The sequence below is a fragment of the Rattus norvegicus genome, chromosome 14 (assembly GCF_021556685.1).
Source record: "Rattus norvegicus strain SHRSP/BbbUtx chromosome 14, alternate assembly SHRSP_T2T, whole genome shotgun sequence".
NCBI classification, from domain to species: domain Eukaryota; kingdom Metazoa; phylum Chordata; class Mammalia; order Rodentia; family Muridae; genus Rattus; species Rattus norvegicus.
Window position 1 is genome coordinate 18,223,664 of NC_141547.1, and position 20,684 is coordinate 18,244,347.

Below are 20,684 nucleotides of genomic sequence, written 5' to 3' on the forward strand. Positions count from 1 at the left end.
TATTCCATATACGTTTTAAGAGTACCCTGCACACATTGCACCATAAATTTGGTAAGTGGATTTCAAGTGTAGCTAACTAACAAAGATCAGACTTCATAGGACCCTCTTTCCTGCATGGAGGGAGGTAGTTGGTGGGACTGGGAGAAAGTGGGTTTGGATTAGATGTTATCTTCACAGTTCTCACGGCTTTCCTGAAAGCTCTATTCATGGAGATAAATTGATGCTGCATACCCAGATATTTTTATTACTTAGCCAGTTGAGCAGCCCGTGCTCTGCATGATGTATAAGGTCATTGTTTTGTTTTCCCAGGCTCCCTGACTAGAAAGGCGCTGTATTCTCACAGCACGGTGGCAATTCACGATGTTTTACTGACATTAATACATTTCAGAAAACTGCTAGAGATAGCCAATCTTACATACATGGCCGTTTTGGTCATTCTTAGTTTTCTCTGATTAAAATGTTTTTAAAAAGTGTGTGTGTGTGTGTGTGTGTGTGTGTGTGTGTGTGTGTGAGAGAGAGAGAGAGAGAGAGAGAGAGAGAGAGAGAGAGAGATACATGCATACACTCACACACATATATAAGAGTGCACATGAACGTGCTAATACGTGCGTGTACTGGGGCATGGGTGTGGAGGCCAGAGGACCTTAGGTGTAGCTCTTACTTTCTACCTTAATACAGTCTTTTCTTGGTCTCTGCTTCATATGCCAGGCTAGCTGAGCTGTGATCTTCTTGGGGTGGGGAGGGGGTTTTCCTATATACACGTCCCATCTTGCTGTAGGAGCACCGGGATTGACAGATCTGTGCTCTGTGCTCGTGTTTAATTTTACACAAGCTCTGGAATCCAAACTTCAGGCCTTCTGCTTATGCTCAAGATTCTAATCTTTGGGTCACCTCCCAGTCCAATATTCCACGATTAAAGTTGCAGACATTAAGGAGAAAATATTTAGCAATATATTTACTTATGTAGTCCAGTAAATCTACAATATTCTTAAGAACAAACTGTGGCATCCAAGTACAGTTTGGATACACAGTATGACTTAACTGTGCCTAGATTTCTATTTTTGCTTATGTATTGATTAATCCGCCGCTGATGTTTTCATAGTCTCTTTCTTTATGAGCAGTGTACTTTTGTTTATGCCCTTGGTTGACATTATCAACATGTAAAACACATGTGAAAGAAACACCCAGAAAATAAGATATGTCTTGGTGGCCATATCTTAGTGAAAATCATTCCTTAGGGACAGCCTTGGTAATAGAGGCTCTGCTTCTCCCCACAGGAAGATTTGTCTTTCACCTGTGTTTCTGATCTGAAATTAATTGATGATTCCCAGCAACTGGAATTTAATGTGGCCTGCCTGTGCCACAACTCAGGGCAAAGTGGATTTAGGTGAGTGTGCGGCAGAGCTAAGTAATTCCACTTCTCCCTTAGAAAACCAGAGAGGATGAGGAGGGAGAGAAGGAGCAGGCAGAGAAAGAGGAAGCAGGGGAGGGAAGGGAAAGAAGAAGAGGAGAAAAGGAGGAGAAAGAGGAAGAGGATAAAGAAGAAGGGGAGGAATGAGAGGAAGAGGAATAATACCATCAGAACAACTACTAGGATTCTAGAAAATTCATTTGGTGGTTATATTTTTTTCTCCTGTTCTTCTCCCCTATCCATGCATTTAATTGCACATATTAATGAGGTTTATTGTTGTTGTCTTAGAGGTAGCTGTGAACATTTACAGCCTTAAATAATAAAACATGTCACTAAAGCAGTGCTAGACAGACAAGAAATGAATTCTGTGACTCACATAACCGTACCCAGCCAAGCTTGAGGAGTGATACAAAGAAGAGGATCCAAACCCAACCAGAAGGCGCTGTTCTCTTAGCCAGTTTGAAGAGACTTCCAGTCCCTAGTGCCAAGCAAGGGACAGTTGGTGGTTACATGCACCATGAGACAAAATACACCTGGATTCTCTGTCCATGACAGACGCTTGGTTTTTCTCAACAAATAATTTTTAAAAGCTGTAAGTCCCAACGTTGCTCTCCTATTGTTGTAATAAGTAGTGAAGAGCACTATGGACCTGGACCAATTTTTACACTTCAACTGAACACATTAGGGCTTATCTTTTTTTCCCTTGATTTAATTCTAAACCATCTTCAATGCCCAGATCTTGGCATTGATCATATCAGTCACTTGTGCTGTCTCGCTAGAATCTTCCATCTGTTCAAAGCTTGAGGGTAGCCTCCCCAGGCTTGAGCTGAGCCAGGAACCACGGAGATACTTTGTGTCTAAGCTTTTCTTGATTGTTGTGAAGCTTGGATCCTTGGGCAGAGGCTCCTGAGGTATACAAGTAGCCCTAATTTTCCGTTGCCTGACCATCCCAATGGACCACCCCCCCTTCCCAAATCTTCAGAAAACCTATAGCATCCATCTCTTCTGCCAGAGCCACCTGTTTCCTTACCCTTAGGTTCTTGGGAGACAAAGGAATAAGGATGTGCTATACATGGGACATTTATTTCTCTGGCTGCCTGAAGCAACCTTGATCCAGAGGAGGGAAGAACAATCTTACAGTGTAACACGAAGCCCAAAGTGAACATCTGCTTCATCAAAGGCCGTTGAGTCTTCTACACATTGAGGTCTTGATGAAGGTTATACCTATCTCAGAGACGATGAAAAAAGTACACTATTCCAGTGTGATCTGAGAGATTAATGGGGCACTTTTATACATAAAACCTAAGACTCAAAGAGGCCCCCTTGCAAGATTATCAAAAATAAAAATAAAAGAAATAAAAACTATCTGGAACATATGCCCAGTCGCTCAGTCTCTGTTGCCTGAAAACATTGGTTAGGCTGTTACAATTCCTTAAGAGTTACTCTTTGTGTATCAACCCAGTGCTTTTGTAATTAATCTAAGTCCCTCATAATATGGAACTCACATAGAGTCTTAAGGTTACCCTTTCCAATAAAAGCATCAACGAAATGGTCCTTTTTGACTTCCTTTTCCTTTTATAAATAACCTCAGTCAGTTCCTTGAGCTTTAACTCAGTTTGGGTGAACTCCTAAAGGAAAGGACAGCAAAGTGTGGCTTAGTGCTCAATTCAGTGGCGCTCACAGCCCTAAGAGGCTCACAAATGCAGCACCTGCAAGCGCCTGCTGTTTCGTCCTTTGAGCAACAAACATTCTTGAAGGAATGGTAGATTGCAGATTGTGATGTGTTTTTTTAAATTAATAATTAACAACTTATAAACTGGCCTTCTTATAAAGTGTTTACTGTGTAAAAAAAAAATACACAGCTCAGTGACTCAAAAAAAAAAAAAAGAAATAGAAAAAGAAAAAAAAAGAAAGGTACAGTTTCCTAAATAACGTCAGAGCCACTCTTCCAGACTCATTTCTTCACAGTTCTGAATTTTATGCCGATCAAATATCATGGGTATGTAGTAAGAAATCGGGGAAAAACATTAGCTGTTATTCTAAGCCGTTCACTCTTGACTCTTAACAATGTCAGGTGGTTCCTATTTTCTGCAATTATCTGTGAACCGTACATCCTCGGGTCCTGCCGCTCAAAGTGTTTTCCAAGGAACAGAGACATCAATACTGCTTGTGAGCTTGTTGGAATTAACCCCCACGTTCACTAAACACAAATGTGCACGTATTAGAGAGTAAAAGAGCACACGGGTTTGCCCATTGCTTAGGGTCCTTTTGAGACTGACCTGTCCTTAATGCTTTCCATAAAAGGAGATGCCAAACTCCCTTCCAGGGTAGTCTGGTGGGACATGAACGGCTGGGAGTGCAGTAGGAGCTTTTACGCCCCACCCCCTACAAGGTCAACTTGTTCTTGTTCACCTAGCATTCCTTCTAACGGGAGGAAGAAACCCACATAGTAAACGGGGACATGTTTTCAGGATGAGTGTCACAAAGGAGGTCCCCAGTTCAAACGCTGGAACTGTTTGGGTCATCAAGGCAACAAACTGAGGATAAACTGAAGTTTATAGGTGGGTATTACTTCCTTATGCTGGAAATAGTGGGAGTTCTGGATCAAAGCGGGTCAAACTAGAGAATAAGTTATTAGCTATACATTTCCCCAGTTGGGCTAAAAGCGCACATCTTGTTGCTTGAGCGTTTGTTCTGTGCTGTTCCACGGGTGGCCAAAGTTCTTTCTGAAATATCCGCAAAGCACAGGGAAGTTAAATAGCGGCTACATCTCCCGTTTGAACCTATCCTACCAAGCACTTACTCTGCTGTTTGCCAGATCAGTGGTAGTTCTGGCATTCTTTGTTTAGTGTGACAATCGATAACAGAATTCACAGACTCTAAACATAGCCTTAGAAGTTTTATTTAGTTCCTCATTTTAAGTGACCCTTTGCCATCGGGCAACCGAAGAGAAAGATGACTAGCTCACGTCTGGCTGAGAATCAACACAGATTAAAAAAAAAAAAAAAAAAAAAAAAAGAAATGGGAAACACTCTAGATCACGCGGTTCAGGTCTTGATTTTTGGTTTGTTCTGTCTTTCTAAAATGCTAGATGTTAAGATTGTGGGCTGTTTTCCTCAGAAGAGCTGGTCCAAGGCTGACAGTTGATTTTGTAACTGATTTTGTTTTTCTTCGGTGGATTGTTTTGGGCTGCCTATCTCCTCTATGCTAATTACTCCTGGTTCTAGTCTGGGAAAAGTTCATTGCTGTCATAATGAAGGCTTATAATGTCCTAAGAACTGAAGGATCTTCTATGGAAGCTTTTTTTAATGAAAGAAATTTGGGGATGGCTTTCAATAGCTCAATGAGACATGTTTATTGCTTCAGCAAGTAAGCTAACCTAAAAACAACAACAACAACAACAACAACAACAACAAAAGCAGCAAAACTCTATGGAGATTTAGGAAAACATTTCAAGATATTGGATTGGGTAAACGAGGCGTTGGAAAGGTAATTAAAGTATGGACTCTTATGTGTGATTTCAGTGAATGCTATGTGATGCAGGATGTCTCCTGCAGGACTGTGCTACAGTTGTTGGGAGAACCCCTTGAAGATTCTTTGTCTGCCTTATGACAGCCTAAAGAGCTGTCTTTATTATAGTCTCTGAAACCCATAGGAATTTCATTTACACAATTGACACTGTTCCACGAAATGATTATTTCAACTGTCCTTTTAACAAGTCCTCCCAAACCCTGTCACCTTGTTTTGACTTTAGTTCTGTGTCTAGAACACTTGATTACAATTCTGACTTGAGCTTACCCATACCCACCTATGATGCAATGCTTATAAGCACTAATGACTAAGAGATTTTTTTTCCCTCCTTTTAATTAGGTTCCTTGAATCCAATGGAAATTTGTGGTTTCTACTGCAGTTTCTATGACAGACAATGTAAAGAACTGGGAGTTCTGAGATCTCTCCTGAATGGGATCTCTCAGAGAGAATACAATGTTGATTTAAGAGCTATAAGAGAGGAAGAAGGCATGCAGGTTTGCACATAGTCAGTTATTTGGAGCTGGTGACTGACATAATTATTTATCTTATATCTGTGGACCTAGTATGTGGAGGGTACTATGCCGTATCACTGACTGAATGCCCGCCTGTCTAAGGGAATATGGCTACCAATTACTAGTTCTAAACATACATCGGTATTCCTCAGCTTTCTACTCTCTGAGAGTTCCTTGAACCTTCAAGAGAACCATGACATCAATCTGAGTAATCTGACAATAATTTTGCATGCCTCTTCATTACCATGGTTTATGGAGATTAGATCGTGATCCGTACCACAAACATTTGAAGGGTATTTAGAGTTTAATTGCTTTCTTGTTTCTCTTTAAACTGGGGCCCTTAGAAGACTATGATCTTCCATTACCACTTAGAATTTCCAAGAAAATAAAAAGCCATTTGGAAGGCTTAAAGCAACAGAAAGACTATAAAAACAAGAGAAGATAGATAGTAATTCCCATTCCTATGATGGGTTCATAGATATGAAGAGCTGGTGATCTTGATGGTTATAGGAAACCTTATCAAGGAAGAAGAGAAACACTTGATGCTAATTATAGCTCTGGCACAAGAAATAATTCCAACTTGATAGAGAGAGAGAGAGAGAGAGAGAGAGAGAGAGAGAGAGAGAGAAAAGAAGAAGAAGAAGAAGAAGAAGAAGAAGAAGAAGAAGAAGAAGAAGAAGAAGAAGAAGAAGAAGAAGAAGAAGAAGAAAAGTCAAGGACATGAGGAATAAACTTCTTTCTGTACTTGTTCCTTTGTGAAATTATTCTAAAAGCAAGTGATGAAGAAATCCAAGACGCTCAAATTTATTCTCTCAAGATACTGTTTTCCTCTAAGGAAAAGACCTCAGGGCAGCGTTGCTCAAGGGCCAGCCAAAGCATGAACTGGATGACATCACAGGGCTTTCCATTGGAAGTTTCTTGAACATCGTGCTCATGAATTTTCCTAAATTTTGGTTTCTAGATTTTTCAGATACACTTTTGAAATGTGTATGAGGATAGAAGCGGATTGGATGTAGCTCAATCATCTGTACTAGAGCAAATGCACTGTTCCTTTTACCCTGTTTAGTAGAAGCAGTTGAGAGCTCCTCATTCACTCAGCAAACTCCCCAACACGATATGCTATGCACCAGGAATCTGCCTCTGAGTGAGTTGTTCAACATCCTAACTGCTAACTCATACCAAGTAATGCCTTGGTCAGAAATACATATTTATTGTGGCGTACACATACCGGGCACGAGTGAAAAGAATTTTATTAGGCAGAGAAGAAGGAAGAGTGAGGGTAGATGTGAGGGAGTTGCTGCTATCTCTGTGTTCTCCTGCTGCAAGCGCCATGTCCTATGAGGATGCAGAAGGCAGGGTGGTGACATCTCAGGGAAACACAGCTTTCACTGGCCTGTACCTGCTCTAATATCCCTCTGTGGTAGGGACCTGGAGCAGAGTTCTTCAGGAGGAAGGGGAAATGCCTCAAGATAGAAATTGTTGGGAGATGATGATGGAAAGGGAATAAGGCAGAAAGGGAATCAGTGCCCAGGGAACTTGGAATTTAGAGAGGCCAGACACAAATCTAGCCACTTATGCTGCAGTGACCTTCCAATCTTTCCTCAAATAAAGGCGAGTACTGCACTCTACAAACTTCTTTGATCAAGAATATGAGGCATCTAATGATTATTGATTGGCAATACTTAGATATAATAATAGTGTGTTGAAAGTATGTAGCCAGGAGTCACCAAAACAAAACACTGAAGAAATCATGAATTATAAATTGTTTGTTGTGGGAAATATAAACCAGGCCTAGTGGGAAACTAGCAATAACAACTAACAGAAAGAAATTATAGCAATATACTGTATTGAAAATGATTTAAAACATATACATTGTTCTTTTCTGGAACTTCTCTTTAGTATTTTCAAGCTGGGGTTGATTATGGGTGACTAAAATCTTGAGAATAAAGCTGGAGATAAAGGAGAATATGGTACATCTGTTCATCTTTAAAATGTAAAGGGTCATTTACGTTTTATTTCCACTGCTATACAAACTATCCTGGCAAAAAGCAGCATAGAAGAGAAAGATTTATTTTAGTTCCCAAGTTCAGGTTACAGTCTCTCCTAGGAGGAAAGTAAAGGTGTCAGGAACTTAGAGCAACTAGTCATATCACATCCATAGTTTAGAGCAGAGAGAAATGCAACCACATTTGCTTGCTACTCAACCTACCTTCCCCACTCATACACAGTCCAGGACTTAAACCTAGGGAATGGTGCCACCCACAGTGGGCTGTGTCTTCTCATATCAATATCTTTTCAATGAAAAGAAACCCCCAAAGGACCCCCATGAGCCACTTTATCAAGATGATCTCTCTTCCCAGATGACTTTAGACTGTGTCAAATTGGTAATTAAAACTAATCATTACAGAGGATGGTAATTAAGTCAGTCAGGAACCTCAGTGGAGTGATAGGGAAACCAACCCACCCACAAAACTTTTGACCTAAAATTTATCCTGTCTACAAGAAATGCAGGGACAGGAGATGGAGTAAAGACTGAGGAATGACCAACCAGTAACTGGCCCAACTTGAGACCCATCCCATGGGAAAGCACCGATCCCTGACACTATAATACTTGGTTGTGCTTATAGACAGGAGTCTAGCATAGCTGTCCTCTGAGAGGCTCCATTCAGTAGCTGACTCAGACAGATATAGATACCCACAACCAAACAGTGGATGGCTTTTGGGGACTCTTATGGATGAATAAGAAGGATTGAGGGCCCTGAAGAGGATAGGAACTCCACAGGAAGACCAACAAAGTCAACTAACCTGGACCCTTGGGGCTCTCAGAGACTGAAGCACCAAAGAGCACACTGGGCTGGACCTAGGCCTCCTACACATATGTAACAGATGTGCAGCTTGGTCTTCATGCGGGTCCCCCAACAATTGGAGTGGGGGCTATCCCAAAAGCTCTTGCCTCTCTGTGGGATATGTTCTAGCTGGGCTCCCTGTCTGGCCTCTGTGGGAGAGGATGTGCCTAGCCTCACAAAGATTTGATGTGCCAGGGTATGGGAAGGATACACAGGGGGCCCCACTGACCAAAGGAAGAAGAAGAGGGGGACATGGGGAGAAGGATGTGGGAGTGGATATCTGGGAAGGGGGTAGTGAGCAGGATGTAAAGGGAATAAGTAACAAAACAAACAGGTGTCAAAAACCTCAAGATCCAAAATACAGCTTCACTTATTCAGAGTAAATAAGCTACTCGTCTGCTTGGACATGTCCGAGTATAGAAAAGTATTCTGCATGCCTGGTGAAACGTAGGATAACTGTTGAAATTATTTCTAAATGAGAAATACAGTTTGAAAGAAGCCCTACCTCCAGGTGCTTAGTAGTTTTGGGTTTTAAATATATGGTTTCCTGTATACCATGCTCTCATCTACTTGGAGGGGACAATGTGTGAGAACCAATATTGTAGCTACAGCTGAGGCGTGTGAAGGGGAGAGGGCTAATTCCAGGCAGGCTGGAGGGGTCAGTTTGTGACAAGAATTCAAGAATTCCAGTAAACTATCTGCACGCATGCCCTCCCTCTACAGAAATGTAAGACCCTACCATGTTCTAAATAACGCGCTAACGTGCTTGGCAGTTTACAGTAAAAGCCATGCGATTTTATGATGTCCCTAGGAAGTGGGAAATAAAACAATATTCACTCATTTTCTTTTCATGCTTATTTCACAGACTTTAGTTGACTGATAGATTGGCACACCAGACCACACATACACACACATACACATACACACACACAGGCACACAGACACAGGCACACACACACACACATACACAGATACAGGGACACAGGTACACACACATACCACCCTACACACACACACACACACACACACAGGCACACACACACATACACAGATACAGGGACACAGGTACACACACATACCACACTACACACACACACACACACACACACACACACACACAGACACAGGCACACACACAGAGGCATACACACATACACATACAGACACACACAGACACAGGCACACACACACAGGCATACACACACATATACCACACCACACATACACACACAGATACAGGCACACAGACACAGACACAGGCACACATACACACAAAACACACACAGACATACACACATACCACACTACACTCACACACACACACACACACACACACACACACACACACACACACAGACATACACACATACACACTAAAAACAAACCAGGGAATAGCTTGTGGAGCTCTGCCTTGGATTAGGTTGGGAGGACCTTGTTAGTGAGAGCTCACCTTAGAATCAGATAAACAAAGACCTTATGGCATGCGCTTAAATCAGCATTTGTCAGAGTGAGGGTCATGCATGACTCAGGAGGTTGTGAAATCAAGGGAGTCCCAAACAGAACTTAGAGAAAAGAAAAAGGAACAGACAGAAAACACCAGAGTTGTTTTAGGCAGAACAGGCAAAACCAAATAATGGAATTTCAAATAAGCGACAGTAACACACACACACACACACACACACACACACACACACACACACACACACACGAGCCAAGGCCAAACGTCCTGTCTTGAAGCACATTTTCCTGAAAGTTCCCTGAATTGCTTGTTGTGTGAAAAAGGCGTTCAGTGTCAGACCAACATCTCAGCGCTGTGAACTGACACAGACCACTGCTGTAGAAGCATGGGGGAACCATTATTTGTCAATGCCTCAGATGGGAGAGCTTTATTGTGGAAATACTTTAAAGGGAAGAAGCAAAAATGGAGTTCCAGGACTTACAGGAGCGAGTGTGTGTGTGTCTAGAACCCAGGTCTGTTTGTCCTCTGCTATCCTTTTACCTGCTTGTATACAATGGTCACATTTTTTTTAAAGTTACGCAAGGCTGAGGCTTCTTTGCTGTAATGGATAGGGAATTCATCCCTAGACCTCAAGTCCAGGACAGCCCACAATGCTGTAGGCTGGAGTTGAAGGGGAAAGTCAATTTAGAGGTGTTTCAGTCCTGAGGGTCTAATCCTATTTCTAAGCAATAATTAACTAATTAACCTAATACACCGTGTTGCTAGATGAGGGCACTTCCCATACGTTCCTGCAAATGTCCTTCTTACAGGATTTTGACAGGACAGCCAACACAGCAATGAACGCAGTGTGATGTATAAACCAGAGTACGGCCTTTCTTTTAGCTCTCTAGGAATAAACAGTTTATGAAATCGTATAGCAAAATTAACTACACCTTGATAGAATTGGCCCGGCAACCCGAATCCACTTTGCTATCTCCAGGTGAAGTCTTGAAAATTCCACCTTAATATGAGCCCCCTTACTCTGGTCTGATCCTGGGTGAGGGTGCTCTTCCTGGACAGAAGAACTCCCTCCTCGCCCACTCCCTCCCCAGCCAAGACCACCGTGGTCTACCCCTGTGAGGTAGGTCTGGGATTCCAGCAACCCCCAGGTCGCCGTCCTTTCGTCCCAGAAAACTGCAAACCGCAGAAGCCACTAGATAACTTAATCTGGGTGTAAGCAAGAGACCCTGAGGCCTGTGTACTCTAGTGATAAAGGGAAACATCCGGTTGAGTCAAGAAAGGGAACGCGGTATCTTTGAAAACTAATATAAACGAATAAAGCATAAACAAGAGCTCTGCTGAGAGAGCCCCCCCGCGCCCCCCGCGCGCCCATGCAAGCGTGGGAGGGGATGAGTGTCTGGAGGGTAAAATCCCCCAGGTCCTTGGGTCCTTGGGCTTCTCTTTGGAGACTTTCCCTCTGCCTGGGTGGGTGGGGGGTGGGGTAAGGATGAGAAAGGCTGGAGGAGGTGATTTCCTCCAGCCCAGGTCTGGTGAGCGGACCCTCCCCCTCCCTCCTCTAGTCCTGCTGGGAGGCGCGTCTGGGACCCTCCCCGCCCCTCGTCCCATCACGGAGACCAAGGGGATGCGGGGTCCAGGCGGCGCTTTCGTAGCCCCCGGGACAGTGCGAGTCCTGACCCTGCGCCGGGGGCGCTGGCCCCGCGTGACGTGGGCGCGCGGCGGGAGGGGCCGCCCGGAGGAGGGAGGGGGTGACTCGGTCGCCTTATTAGCGCCCGGCGGGTCGCAGGCAGAGAGCAGACGGCCGGGGCCCGCGAGCAACCGGAGCGGGCGAGCGGCCCACTCCTCCCTCCTCCTAGGCGGCCGCCTCCTCCCCTCGTCCTCCCGCCCCCACTGCGTGTGCGGCGGAGGATCCAGGGCTCGCGCTGCCTCTTTCTCCCGCTCGCTGGGCTCCGGCTCCCACTTCTCCCCGCCGCTGCGCTCCTGGGACCCGAGCCATCTCGGTGCTTAGCCTCGGCGGCCCACGGTGCTCCGAGAGCCTCGCAAAAGCAGCCCCGGGGCAGAGAGTGGGACGCCCCGGTTCCTTCCCCGACTCGGGTCAGCCTCTGCCCGGCTCGCGGCACCTCTGGCTCCCTCACTGTCGGCTTGGGAGGACAGGGTGAGAAGGTGAAGTGGAAAGGACCGACAGGGCACGGGGCCAGGCGCACAGCTCGCGTTGCCTTTTCATTGAGCAAAGCCCAAGATCCTTTTTTAAAAAGCTCTGCACGCCCCCCACCCCTTCTTCCATTTTCTTTGCGCTTTTTAAAGGAAACTTATTTTGGGGTGCTTTACGCTGGGGTAGCTGCTTTGCCCAGTAGTTGCGAAGTGCACTCGACTCGTGATGGTGTTCCTGTCACTTTGGTTGATAGCAGCCTCTCTGGTAGAGGTTAGGACATCAGCTGATGGACAAGTAAGTGGAAAATAATAATAAAAAACTCAGACCCAACCTTTTCCCGACAGAGTTCCTCCCCTCCATCCCTTTCACTCTCCCTTCCTCCCTTGCCATCCTTCTGGGGCATCTTCTGCGTTCCGAGGAGGCGCATGGAGGGTCGGGCGCTGCGCGGGGCTGGGGCCTGGGGTCTCACTGCACCGGAGTTTGGACAGCCCTCCCCGGAGAGCCCGAGCTCATCACACTTGGGGATTCCTTAGCCCGCGGCGACCAGAAACGGTCCAGGTGTGAGACTGGAGCCAGATCTCATCCTAGCGGGCCACCAGGCTGTACCCCACTTTTCGCGAGGGCGCTCCGGGCGCTCTGGCGAGAAGTTAGGGTCGCGGATCCAGGAGCCCACAGGCTTTTCCTCCTCCTGACTCCCTGCTCCTGCGGGTAGCCAGGGACAAGAGGTTTCAAGAAGTCCCCAGGCAAGACCCGGAGCTACCCAGCAGACACGTGTCCTGGGAGGACCGGGGCTGGGCTGCAGTTTGACAGTTGGGGAGGGCCTGGGACGTTTCCTGCCCTCGCCTTTTCCGCGGGCTGCCGGAGCTGGAGGCGTCTGCCGCCTCTTCCCCTCCCCCTCCGCACAACTCCTCCTCTTTTTAAAGCTAAATTGAGTGCAGCTCTGGTGCCTTTCGGCCCTGCCCCCACCCCGTGGAGACTCAAGGTGAAGCTGATGTTCTCAGAAGAGCCCTTGAAGGGGGCTCAGCCTGGGAAGCCTTTTGTAGTAAATCACACCCACACTGGAGCTGTGGGCTCTCAGTGCATGGTTTTCCAGTGAGTTTTTGTAGCCTCTCCAGTTTGCTTAGTCTGACCACCGGGCTTTAAGAGTGGAGCATTCCTCTAGTTGATCCTTAGGATTCAGGCCGCTTCTCACCTGGTGAAATGTAGACTTTTTTCCCCCTTCCTAAAGCGTATTAGAGTTTTCTGAAGAGGCCACTGAGGGTCACTATTTTACTCGCTTCACAGATACTAAAATTAAAGCTGGCCAACAAGTCCCTTTCTCATATAGTCATAGAATTGGCTCACGCTCCTGTCACAAGAGCCTTCTAGGAACTAAGGGTCAGCCTTCAGGCAGCAATTCCAGTCTCTGGGTCTCCTGATTAGCCAGTTCCCAAAAAGCACTGATGGGAGAAATAACCGCACAGCTTGATAAGATGAAACCCAGTAACCGTTTCTTTTTCTTACTCCCCACCCCTCCTTTCCAGGCTGGTGCTGAAGAAATGGTACAAATAGGTAAGCCTCCTTCTCAAATGTCACTCTTATCCTAGCTGTGAGCTGAGAACAAAAGTAAGCCAAGCAAAAGAATTGTTTTCGAAAGTTTTCTAATTAGTGGTTAAAATAATGGATGGTCTGGAATCACTTCTACTCTTATGCTTTCCGTGGGTGGGTCCTGTGTTCCTCAGGCTAAATTATAGAGGTGTCAATAACCCCCCTAGTAGTTCCACTTCTCGAGCATTAATTTATTACTGATTTGGTGCAAGCTGCTGGTATGCACTGGGAATGTTATAGTGGGCTTGGAACACCAGAGATGTGTAAAGTTAGGCTGTCAACTTGTGTAACATAAGGAGAAACAAATTTAGTTATAACTGAGGACAGTTGTCAGAGTTCTCGGAGGAAGGGGAAAAGGATGAAAACTCACATTTGTTTGTGTTGTTTGTTTGTTTTCCCTTAAGTTTGCTTTGTCTACTCTCTTGGGTGAGTTTCTTTTTTTATTCCGCGTGCTTGAAAATAATCATCTTTGGATGCACAAGATACTATTAAGGCCTTTTGCACCTGGTGCTGTGTGTGTGTGTGTGTGTGTGTGTGTGTGGGGCTATTCACTACTCCTATCTTACAAGTGAGGAGACTGAAGTTCAGAGTACTGTTATAGCAAGTCACTCCAAAGATTACAATCATCTCTTGACGTTTTTCATAATATATAGAGTTTGTTTTGGAAATGCTCATCTTGGAAAGCCAGGATATAATCAACATTCTTATAATCCACATGTAAACATTATTTTATGTGTATGGGGTGTTCTGCCCGCCTATGTCTGTTTATACATGTACAGTGCCCAAGGAGGCCAGAAGAGGGCGTCAGATCCCCTGGGACTAGAGGTAGAGATGGTTGTTAGCCACCACTGTACCATTCATTCACTGGGTACTGTGAGTTGAGCTTAGGTATGATACTTCTCAATTGCTATGAAGAGACACCAAGATTCAAGGGAACTTAGAGAAGAAAGAGTTTTATTTGGGGCTTACAGTTTCAGAGGGTTAGAGTCCAATATCATCACAGTCAGAACATGGCATCAGGCAGACAGGCAGGCATGATGCTGGAGCAATAGCTGAGAGCTCACGTCCTGAGATACAACCACAAGGAAGGGATAGATTAACTTGGAATGACATGAGTCTTTTGAAACAAAAGCCCACCCTAAAAAAAGTCCCCTCCCCTCAAAAAGCCCATCACCGGATCCTTCCCAGACAGTTCCACCAACTAGGAACAGAGAGAAGTAAGCAGATGAGCTTAGGGGGGACATTCTCACTCAAACCACCATACCATCTACAATAACACACTTTATTTAAATTAGTTTAAAAGATAATTTTGGTTTTGGATTCCTCACTATGAATTTTGCATTTTTGAAGTGACAGTATGAAATAGTTAAGGCTGGCTGGGAACTCAGTAAGTGGGCAAGGATGCCTTTTCTTATCCCAGTGCTGGGATGAGAGGTATGTGCTATCGCATCAGGCTGTAACGTTCTGGTTGTTGTTTTATTTATATTTTAAAGAGAAAAGTTATCTCTACCACTGCAAACTTGGTTACACTTACTAAATTCCAGGTTGAGCACTGTATCATCTGCTTCTCACAGTTTTGGAATGGGGTGGGTGTGCCTGATACAGAGTTGAAGGAAAGGAAGCTTGAGAAACTTTGTTACAGCTACAGCTGCCTGCCGCAGTGTGCACAGTGAGGTCCACACATGTTAACTAATGGGTGCAACCAACCTCCAGGTCCAAAGCTTTGTACAAATGCCCTTCAACTTAGGGCGAGATGACGTTTCACAGACAGACCCATCATAAATTGGAAATATTCGGAGTCAAAAATGCCTTTAATAACCCCCAGCTTAGGGAATGTGATAGCTGCTGGGCGTGGCTGTTGATGGGTGATGCTGTCCATAACTGGTGCATCTGGATACTACTGCTCAGTGTGCGAGAGGGTTAATTCTCTTCGTGCCGTTCTGAGAAGGATCCAAATCCAAAATCGTGTACTTTCTCTCGAGTCCATTCCACTTTTTTAACACCATGGAGCTGTGAATCATTTATGCATGCAGCTTGCAGCAGGAGTGTGCGAACATCTCCTTACTCAGGGCTCTAGTGCTGGGGAGGCTCCTCCCCATGTTTGGAATTTAAGTGGCAAGAGCAGAACAGAAGGGAGGATGGTGGCTGAGAGCGCACTGCAAACTGTCTTAAGAAGACACATTAGTTTTGTGGTGATTGACTGCACTCAGCCATCTGCCTTATCTTTTTTAAGGATCGGAAAAAAAAAGTCTCCAAGCAAATATGAAAAAGAACAGTCTTAGTTTTAATTACTTATCCCACCAGACACTATTTCAATATGCAAGGAAAAGGATGTTCTTAAGAGGACCCATTCTTCCAACACATTTGATCCTCACGATAAAACGTGTTGCCCCGATGAAGTTTATCGAAGAGAATCAGGATGCTCTCCTGTAAGAGGCCCAGGATTGACTTGGGTCCAGACCTTTGATTGGTATCAATTACTTGAGTAGCTCTTTCTGCAGCAAAGAAAACAGTACAGGTGTGCTTTAAACTTTGGCTCAGGGGAGATGAGTCAGCAGCCTGGCAGGGGTGCTCTTGGCTGCTCCTAGGTTGTATTTCTGGAGGTTTATAGTGTTTGTCTTCCTACCTCTGTTCTGTGAGGTTCCTCTTTGCTTCTGCCATTTTATTTACCACACTCTAGTTTAATGAAAGAAACAGCAGCAGCGACAGTGACATGAAGGATTTTGACCCCCTCGTCTTGTGCTAACGGAGTAGAGTCTTCATTTACAGTCAATGAACTGACTCTGTGGGAGTGTTAGGAGTGCTCCGTTTCAGAAATCCTTACCCACAATAGTAAATTCTTTGCTGTCTCCACTTCAAAAGGGACTTACAGATTTGGTAAAATATACTTCTATGCATATGCCTTTTTCTCTCAGTAGCCATTCACTTGAAAGGAGGGTGTATGCAACAGCCTAGAGATGCTGTTCGCTTAGTGACGCACTAGGAAACACTAGTCCCGTCTGTAAAATTTATCTTATGTATTTATTATTTATTTATATATTTATTATTTATGTCTGTTGCATTACAAGTTGGCGAGAGGAATTCCATAGCTCTGAATGGTTTCCGAGTATGTTTCAGGAAGAGGGAAACGTAATTTAGCAATAAGCCGCAAGCTGTGGGGAAACTAAGTTTGAAAGGAATGAAAGTCGCATATGCTTGCAGGACAGTGCGTACCCACTCTCCAGCTTGATGCTTCTCCTGCGGTGTATACTAATGCACATGGATCAATAAGTGGAACGTTGCCAACAACCCTGTGGCTTCTCTCCTGCCACCTTCCTGATTCTCATCCATCATTTAAATGTAACCACACCCCTGATTTTATAACAGGGTTAGATTAATTTTGCCTGGCATTTCTTTTTATAAATGAAATCACACCATATGATACTCTAGTATCATATGGCCCAGGATGCCAATTTAAAAAAAAATCCCATATTGACATGTGTTAGCCCACTAGAGTAGGAGAAGGATTCTATTCAGGTAGAGAGGAGGCAGTTTCTAGTAGAGGCAGTGGCAGGTTAGAATACATTAGGTTTCTCAACTGTGTAGTATCTCATGGTTGATATGGCTTCTCTCTTAGCCAGTGGGGGAATATACAATCTTGGTATGAGGGGAGGTTTGACTCATTCTAGAGAAAATGGGGAAACAGATTTTGAACTTGGTTCTCTTTTGGGACCTCTTTGTTAAGAGAGAAACTCCCTACCCCTTTGCCCAACCTGTGCATGTTGAAGTGCATTTGGGGATGTATGGCCATGTGTGATTCGTGAGCTCACAGGCATGTTTCTGTGTCTCTTGTGGAACCCTTTCTTGTCTGACTCAGCACATGGTCTTCGTGGGATTCGAGGGAGTAATTGTGGGCATCTGGCTGGCTGGCTTAATTGGGTTAGGAGGCTTGTTCCGTGACACACCAGGGTTAGGAAACAATTATAGTTGTGTGGAAATTGGAAAAATTGAAAAAAAGAATCCCTAGTCTCTTTGTTTTGAAACCGTCCCCTGTGTCGCTTGGGGAGGGATCACGGTATTGGATTAAGCTGTTTTTCCTCAACAACCCTGGTTGGAACCAGGGCGTGTTTATTTTTTTCTACTGTACTTCTAGTCTTCAGTTGCAACATCCATGGCATTTCATCCTTCAGGACGTAGCTTAACTCTGTCCTCTCAGATGCTTAGTTTACTAAGAAATAATCTGTCATCATTGGGATGTAACTATATCTATCTTTATGTATAGTTTTCAGAGTCCAGGGGGAGTCCCTTAGCTAAAGGTTAACATGGAATGTGGAGGCCTTGTCACTGCTTACGTCACGAAAGCAAAGACTCTCGCTCTAAGGTGGTTGTGTCTTAAAGCCATGCTTGGTACCTCAGAGATCTGTTACCCGGTGTCTCAGGCAGGGCCATTATTCCATTAAGATCTATGTTCTGGATTTCCTTAAATAAATGCTTTTGTTCTGTGCCTTTCTTCAGGTTTAGTGAGTCCCCAAGAAAATGGTGACTATGACAATGGCCACCAGATAATCATTCAGTGTTTTGGAGGCATCTTGTGACTACTTTCATACCACAAAGCACAGGGACCTTGGCTCGTTCATTCTGCATGCTCTCCTGCCCATGCTTAAGAATTCTATGTGCAGCCTTGGAAGGTCTACTAGGTTTTCCCCGTGGCCTGCTTGGAATCGTTGCCTGATTTGCCTATTCCCCCTTGTAACTGAAGGTTGCTGTTGCCGTTGAGCTGAAATTTTTCTTGTCTATGCTTCTGCCGTTCTCTTGTTACTGTCTCAAATCATCCTCTAGTGCCCAGAAATGTTAAGAAAACCCTCAAGGTCACCCCTGCCTCAGGATGACGAGCTTTAAACATTCTTTGCTTTCGAGAAGCCAACTCAGACTGCCTTGGAAATCCATTAGGGACGATTCCAAATGGCCTGGTAAAATTCTGAGCGGTTCAGAGATGAAGAATTCGGTTCTATCACTTGGACTGTCTACAGGGATCGCTTCCACAGAACTCATTCTTTTGGAAAGAGGCTTGCTGCTAGAGGTGGAGATTCTCCTCAGGAATCCTGTAATGGAATAGAGATCAACTTTGATTCCTCAACTTATCCAAGTTATTCCGAAACTCCACTGGTGCCTCTCCCTGCAAGCTGTCGTTCTCTATTCTGCGGACAGATATGTTACATGTGTGCGCCGTGGCTGCCTTCTTTATGGTTTCTGTGTTCGCTGGAACTCTCTGATAATCACCCAGGGCCTCGACTCAGCAAAGTTTTTATGCCCTGCTCTTTTCATTGCAGTCTTTTAGATTCAACTCCAAAATCTGAAAGCATAAATCTTACAGTTTTAAGCCTTTTGGACAAGGAGTGGTTAACCTGTGCACGCAAAGTATAGTTGGTATGAAGTCTAGTTGGAATAACTGGTGTGATAATAGGTGTTTGTATGAAGAAACACTGGATGAGTAGACTTGTTTCTGCTGTCCATTCCATCCCAGACTTCTTGCAAAAGTCACTGTATCCCATCATAATTGTCCACAACTTGATAATTCCTTTTTCAGAGTGTCTACTTTCCTATAGTAATGAATGTGGCCATGTGGTGTTATATAGGTCATTACCTGCATGTCAAATGACTCCTTAGAAAGAAAGTCTTAGAGGCACACTTCATCTATTTTGACAAGTGGCTTTTGGGGAAAAAAAGTATGGAATCAACCCCTTGCAATTTAGGAGTTAATTGGCTTTTTAGAAAATTTACTAAAGAGTTCATTTTGGCTTTGTTTCGATATTAGAATACATTTAAAATAGCTAAGGGTCCCTGAGAGGGGCGAGGTGTTTACCATTTTTTGTTGTTGCAAGGATCCCACACACACGAACCAATCTCTAAGCATGTTTTTAGCATTTTATTGCCACTTCGGGAAGATCTACAGATTGACTGGAGAGAAGAGCCAAAATAAAACTCAAGACTTAACGTCCTCAAAATGGATAGCAAAGCCAGGGGCGGGAGAGGGGCGTTCCTAGCACCAGAAATCTCCCGTCGTCCCACATGTGATTGACCCATCTTAATTTCCTGGGTAACTGTGCCTGGGCTTGCTGACTAACTGTAATCCCTAAAACAGATTTTGTGGTAAAAATGTCATCCTCTTGTTTATAAAAACGATTGCCACAAATTCAGCATGATAAATCTGTGTGGACTTTAGACAGATTGCAAGCAGCTTGAAACAAATATAACCTGCTCTTGAATTGACTGTAAAACAAAAAAAATTTTTTTTGAAACCTGAAGAAGAGCAAATAAAAACGTAAAAAAAAAGGAAGTTCCTTAACCCCGTTGACTGGACCCATGAATATAAACAAAAGCAATCATTCAAATTATTAATGATGTGACTTGGAATTCCTTTACAGGTAAAAACCTCTCTTTTACATGCAAAGTCTACTCTTAGGGCTCACTGGTATCCTGTAATCTTCACATTATCAAGTAGTCAGGGAAGAAGCTGACAGTATCACACTTTCCCAAGTGTCACTGTCCTGTGTACAACTTGGCCATATCTTGCCACTTCTTACTTTCTAAAAGCGTGATACTTTTATGAGGATTCCTAAAATTCTGCCTCCTGGTAAGCAAGTCGAACCAGTGGCTGTTAGGATCAGGATGTCTTAGATGTGTACTTAGAAAACCATTTTTTTTAAGTTTTATTAATATGCAAAAACAACATGCCAATGTCCTAATAAAAACCCACATATGCATTTACTTAAAGGGGTGTTTCATTCTATTTCCCACATTTAGGTCTGCTGCCCAACATGCATTTTCTGGAGCTTCAGCTTGCTCTGTAATGGCCCTGTAACCCATCCAGCTACTTAGCAACCATATGATGTTTATTTAAAGATCTTTGAGATCTCCAATTTCACATGGTATCTTCATACTTAACTTCTCAGTGCAGGGTGGCTGAAGCCACTGAAGTCCAGCAGCAAAGGGAGCGGAGGAAGGAACAATGATAAAATGTTCTTGCAACCGCATTTTTTCCTAGCCGTACTTGTGGTACGAGAGGAATCTTCCTTAACAGAAAGTCTCGTGACCGGAAGTGTTCAGATTTGAGCTTTGGGGTGCACACTCTTTGTATAGACTCACTTGCTGACTGTCCCTAACCCAAACACCTCAAATCTGAAAGTTTATATGATTGTGAAACTTCTGA

General features: G+C 44.2%; 1 protein-coding gene across 3 annotated transcripts in view; it reads left to right on the plus strand.

The window, feature by feature from the left end:
- Window positions 1-11,645: 11,645 nt before the first annotated feature.
- The window catches only part of Adamts3 (ADAM metallopeptidase with thrombospondin type 1, motif 3), a 204,795-nt gene continuing 195,756 nt past the window's right edge, over window positions 11,646-20,684 (plus strand). For 2 of the 3 annotated variants that reach the window (NM_001394709.1, NM_001394710.1), the window contains 2 exon segments: window positions 11,647-12,202; window positions 13,432-13,459. In NM_001394709.1, coding sequence (NP_001381638.1) covers window positions 12,134-12,202; window positions 13,432-13,459 — 97 coding nt within the window. In that variant the 5' untranslated portion in view covers window positions 11,647-12,133. 3 annotated transcript variants of the gene reach the window in all.